This window comes from Labeo rohita, unplaced genomic scaffold (genome assembly GCF_022985175.1).
Source record: "Labeo rohita strain BAU-BD-2019 unplaced genomic scaffold, IGBB_LRoh.1.0 scaffold_2614, whole genome shotgun sequence".
In the NCBI taxonomy this organism is placed as follows: Eukaryota; Metazoa; Chordata; class Actinopteri; order Cypriniformes; family Cyprinidae; genus Labeo; species Labeo rohita.
Genome location: NW_026128896.1, coordinates 1 through 6,200, shown reverse-complemented (window position 1 = coordinate 6,200; position 6,200 = coordinate 1). Strand labels below are relative to the sequence as shown.

At 34.9% G+C, this 6,200-nt stretch overlaps 2 gene segments (V, D, J or C); both read left to right on the top strand.

The window, feature by feature from the left end:
* Positions 1 to 286: 286 nt before the first annotated feature.
* LOC127159902 (immunoglobulin kappa variable 4-1-like) lies at positions 287 to 788 on the top strand. The segment is given in 2 exon segments: positions 287 to 352; positions 439 to 788. Coding segments are annotated over 2 exon segments (384 nt in total).
* A 4,618-nt stretch (positions 789 to 5,406) lies between these two features.
* LOC127159901 (immunoglobulin kappa variable 4-1-like) lies at positions 5,407 to 5,926 on the top strand. The segment is given in 2 exon segments: positions 5,407 to 5,501; positions 5,589 to 5,926. Coding segments are annotated over 2 exon segments (387 nt in total).
* The last annotated feature ends 274 nt before the right edge of the window (positions 5,927 to 6,200 follow it).

Genomic DNA, 6,200 nt, shown 5'->3' with positions numbered 1-6,200 from the left:
ACTATTGATATTATATAAGGAAATATAAAAGATAGACATGTATTTAAAATAACTATTACAAAAACATACATAAACATACAGAAATTCTGTATGTTTAAAAAAAGTTTTATATATGAATACAATATTGTTCACATGCAGTATAGTTACTACATACAAGACCATATAAAAATCATCATATATGATTGCTCATTTAAATACAGGATCAGATTTGCATATTGATCAGATGCTTCAGTGCTCTGAGAGTGTTTATAGTGCTGTGAGTTTAACACTTCATCACTGACACGCACAACAATCTTCATCAACATGACCTTCATCATCATCTTCATCTGGACTCTCACAGCGTTTGCTCAAGGTTTGTGGAGCACAAGTCTAATATGAATTTATTTCCTCAAGCCTAATATTAAACCTTTGAATTGAGTTTCTTATTCTGCATTACAGAGTGTAGAGGACAGATCACCGTCACTCAGAGTCCCTCAATGACAGCAGCTCAACCAGGAGAAACAGTCAAAATCAACTGTAAAACCAGCAGAAATGTGTACTTGAGTGGTTCAGATCATTGTTTAGCCTGGTACTTACAGAAACCTGGAGAAGCTCCTAAACGTCTGATTTATTATGCAAACCGCCTCCAGTCAGGAACTCCATCTAGATTCAGTGGCAGTGGATCTAACAGTGATTTCACTCTGACCATCAGTGGAGTCCAGACTGAAGATGCTGGACATTATTACTGTCAGAGTTTATATTGGCCTGAGAGCATTCCATGGTTCACACAGTGATAAAGAGTCGTACAAAAACCTCCGTCAGTCAGAGTCACAGTGACTGAACTGATTCTGCAGCTGCTCAAAGGAGGATCTGAAATAACTCAAATAAGTTGTTTTTCTCCCTCTTTTGTCTCATATTCTTACACTCTGTAGGGAGACGAGTAATGCTGGAAACCGGTTTTAATTTGATTCATTGGGCTCTTATAGATCTGTCACATGATAAAGTTTGGAGCTCATCGGCCATCTTACAAACACTCACAGTTCAGTAATATATTACAGATCAGCAATAAAATCTGACATGAATGAGACCATGAACATTGTTTCACATCTTTTCAAACTGTCCATTTCCAGTCGGTTCAGCAAATGCTTCACATAAAGACCAGATGGTGACGTTGCTGATTTACGATACGAAAACCATCATATGGTGAACGTGATTTCGCCAAGTACACCATGTTCCTGGATCAACATCCTTGTTGATCCTGGAACAACATTTCAATCAGCCAATCAGAATTGAGGGATAACTTTTCAGGAAATATCACTTTTAGACTTAGAATAACAGTTTGATGCTTCTACACCTTTCTTAATTAGCTATCATTTCCTTCTGATTTTAGGAATAAATTGTGGTTATGGTTAGGTTTAGGGGTAGGGATTGGGTTAAGTCTATATTTTTGTACAGTAATGTTGATCCAGGAACATGTCTTACTTGGCAAAATCATGGCGACCACCATCATATTGTGTGTCCCAGTTTCTACTGTTGATTGTAAAACCAGCGGTCGATCTCAGTTACTGTACACTAAATGACTTGTGTGTGTAGGGCACAAAGTTGCCGAAATAATCCGATATGTACAGCTCCGTCTTTCTTTTATCTGCGCTTACACTTTTGGCACAATTCTCTCACTCACTGAGTTTTGCAAGGGTGAGGGGGAGGGCGGGGCCACCACCTTTTTGTAGCCAATCAAAAGAGACTCTCGCGGACTCCATTTACTCTTATCTGATTGGTTCAATAAACACATCACACGCCAAAACATTTATCTTCATTTAGTTCTCCTGCCGCTCGCTTCCGGTGGAATGATACTTTTAATGTACGCATACATTAAAAATAAAATAAAATAAAATAAAAACACGATATAAGTTGTGTACCAGGCTATGTGTTCATACTGAATTTTGAGCTGTGTCCTTTTCCTCCTCAACAGGCAATATGTGATAGTTTACTGTAATATTGTAATTTTGATGATACTTTGATGTATATTTTACCCGTGGCTGTTTTTTAAATGTAGCCTACATAACAGACTTTGAATAAAACATTCAAGTCTCCCAATCACTGACTTTTACTAAAATGTAAAAGAAGGCGATTTATGGATGCTGAAGAGCACAGAAGCACTAAAGGTCATTAGTCTGAGTCAGCATCTGACAGCTCATCTGACTGTGATCTCATATTTAGATGTTTCTTTGTGAAAACAGTGGCATAATACACTGAAACAAAATGTTCTTTAGGCCTATAAAAACGGTAGTCATGCTTGGGTAAAAATTTACCCGCTGGAGGTTTTTAGGTGTACAGCGACCCCTGGCGGTGGTAGTGTTAAACATGGCCTAGTATCTGTACCAGCAGCATAATTTGTAATTTATAACAACATGCATAATTTCACCTGTCTACTGATCAGGGACGACTCAAATTTTTAAACTAAAATTTGGTTCAATATAGTGAATATTATATATATATATATATATATATATATATATATTTTTTTTTTTTTTTTTTTTTTTTTTTTTTTTCACTTTAACATGTTATAATTTAAGAGGATTTTACAATTTTTTTCAAAATCTTAAAACATTTCAAAGTATACAATTAAGTGTTAAATACAATAAACAGAGACATGGTCTGGAAAATTGTCAAATTCAGATTTATGTAGCTTTATTATTATAGTAAAAAGGTTTTATCAAAAGTATAGCACTCTGATACTATTGTTGAGCATTGTCACATATCATTTTGTAATGTTTAACATCAGCTATATATTAGACTATATTATATCATATATGCATTTCAATGTAAAGCCAAACCAATCCAATAATGTTAACACCAGCTAACAATTCAGGATGAACACATAGTCTAGCCTAATGGTACACAACTTATAAAGTATCATGTTTTAATTAAGTTGTTGTTTATTTATTTATTTTAATGTACGTGTACATTAAAAGTACCATTCCACCGGAAGCGAGCGGCAGCGAGAACTAAATGAAGATAAATGTTTTGGCGTGTGTGTTTATTGAACCAATAAGATAAGAGTAAATGGAGTCCGCGAGAGTCTCTTTTGATTGGCTAGAAAAAGGTGGTGGCCCCGCCCTCCCGCTCACGCTTGCAAAACTCAGTGAGTGAGAGAATCGTGCCAAAAGTGTAAGCGCAGATAAAAGAAAGACGGAGCTATACATATTAGAATATTTCGGCAACTTTGTGCCCTACATACACAACAAGTCATTTAGACATTTGCAACAGTTTGTTTTTTACACATACAGATTGGTCCTACGCAGTCAATCTGTTTTGCAGATCTTTAAACTGTTTTCGTGTGCAAATCACTGTTCACAGGCTTGCAGTGCTTTTGACCGTGTGTCCCAGTTTCTCCCATCGATTGTAAAACCAGTGGTCAGTCTCAATTACTGTACACTACTGTTGAAACATTTGGGGTCAACCATACACAAATGTAATACAATATATGCACATATATTAAATTTCCATATATGAATTATCTTGTCATATGAAGTAAAAACATATATGAAACTTATATTACAAATTGAAACAATTTCTAACATGTATATCCAACCAGGGGCGTTTCTAGGATTTTAAAACATCCGGGGCTGATGCCAAAACATCAGGGGCTAATGGTGTTGGGTGGGAGCTCACATCATGCTCACATAAGATTTTGTTAGACACAGGTGGTTGAACCTGGATGGGGTCCGGGGGCATTAAACTGGGGGTTAAAGACCTTGTCACACTATGAACAATAGTAAATAGTAATCACTGCAAATAGCAAACATATCAAAGTATTATAACAAAATTATAACTTTACAAAAATATGTTAGACAAATAAAATAATAAATCTGAAGATGTTTTTATAACTGTAGCAAATACATAGTTGCATGCAAAAACAAGGCCCTATTTTTTTTTTCCAAATTTCATTTTTTTTTTTTTTTTAATTCCGTTTTGCGTTTTAATTTTTCTGGACTTATTTTTAATGGTTAAATTTAATTATATGAATCAAAATGTAATTAATCATGTGTAATTAATTAAAACCATGAATCTTATACAATTTACCGTCAATTTATCAAAAGTTAAGAAAAAATACATGATTAGGACCCCATGAAATGTTTTATTTTTTTTTCACCTTACGTTTTATTGTTACCAAATAGGTTTTAGCATGTCTGTTTATTTGAATGCATAAAAACAACTTTTATTTATTTTTACAATAGTCTTATGGAATTATGTGTTGTGTATTTTTCTGGTTATCAAATGAAGGTATAAAATATTAAATAAATTGATCTTCTAATGAAAATGATATTTTATTTTTGACAAATAAAAGGGGATTTACTATTCAAATTTAAAACATGGAAGAAATATAGTGTGAAAAAGATTGTATTTTTTTATTAATTAATAGTAGTAGTCGTAGTAGTAGTTGTAGTAGGCACGTGGTTAATAAAGTTAAACCGAACTTTTACTTTGACAGGTTGCCCTGAATACCTGTAAATTTATATTTGACGCTTGTTTTACTCAAATGAAACAGTGAAATGCTCATGAAGTTACTCTCAGAGCAGTTCTGGAGATGTTGTTAATGTATTTATGTCCTCATTTAGTGAAACGGCAGACGCTGAAATCACTGTGAGCGGCACACGCGCATCAGTATCACGTAAAGAAACCGCGCGTCCGCCCCGTTCATTCATAAAAGCACACGCAGAACATGCAGGATTCATATTTAAATAGTCTTTTGCGGCATAATATTTACAGATACTAGTCAATATAGCGACTTGATTTAAGAGTAATGACCAACTTTTGATTAATTCATTCAAACTGAAACATTCCAAATCCCGTGGAAATCATAGGACTATACAAAAAAAAAAAAAAAAAAAAAAAAAAATTCGGGGCTGGAGTAAAAACATTCGGGGCTGTAGCCCCGAATGATTAGCCCTAGCGACGCCCCTGTATCCAACCCATTCAAATTTGTGAAACAATGAACATGTATATCCATCCTAAAACCCACCAATAAATGTTGATATTATATAAGGAAATACAAAAGATAGACATGCATTTAAAATAACTATTACAAAAACATAAATAAACATGCAGAATTTTTGGATGTTTTAAAAAAGTTTTTATATATATCAATATTGTTGACATGCAGTATAGTTACTACATACAAGACCATATGAAAATCCTCATATAGATATTATTTAAATACAAATTTTAATATGGGGATTTTATATCTACGCAGGGAATGTATGTATTTGGAAATTATATATCACCTTGTAGGTAACATATATGGAAACATGTTTATATTTTTTACATAAAAGGAGACAATACAAAATGCTCATTTAAATACAGGATCAGTTTATTTGCATATTGATCAGATGCTTCAGTGCTCTGAGAGTGTTTATAGTGCTGTGAGTTTAACACTTCATCACTGACACACACAACAATCTTCATCAACATGACCTTCATCATCATCTTCATCTGGACTTTCACAGCGTTTGCTCAAGGTTTGTGGAGCACAAGTTTGATATGAATTCATTTCTTCAAGTATATTGTCAAAGTTTTGAGTTGATTTTCTTCTTGTTGTGTTTCAGAGTGTAGAGGACAGATCACCGTCACTCAGAGTCCCTCAATGACAGCAGCTCAACCAGGAGAAACAGCCAAAATCAACTGTAAAACCAGCAGAGATGTGTACAGGGACAGTGATGGGGATGATTATTTATTCTGGTACTTACAGAAACCTGGAGAAGCTCCTAAACTCCTGATTCGTTATGTTAAAAAGCTCCAGTCAGGAACTCCATCTAGATTCAGTGGCAGTGGATCTAACAATGATTTCACTCTGACCATCAGTGGAGTCCAGACTGAAGATGCTGGACATTATTACTGTCAGAGTTTATATTGGCCTGAGAGCATTAGGTGGTTCACACAGTGATAAAGAGTCGTACAAAAACCTCCGTCAGTCAGTCACAGTGACTGAACTGATTCTGCAGCTGCTCAAAGGAGGATCTGAAATAGTTTCTCTCCCTCTTTTGTCTCCTCATGTTCTTACTCTTTGTAGGAAGACAAGTAATGCCGGAAACTGGACTGGTTGAATCTGCACTTTGAGGTTGTGATTTGATTCATTGTGCTCTTCTAGATCCGTCACATGATGGAGATTGGAGCTCAGCAGTCATCTTACTTTGTTTTCAGTCATGCAGCTGCAGCTC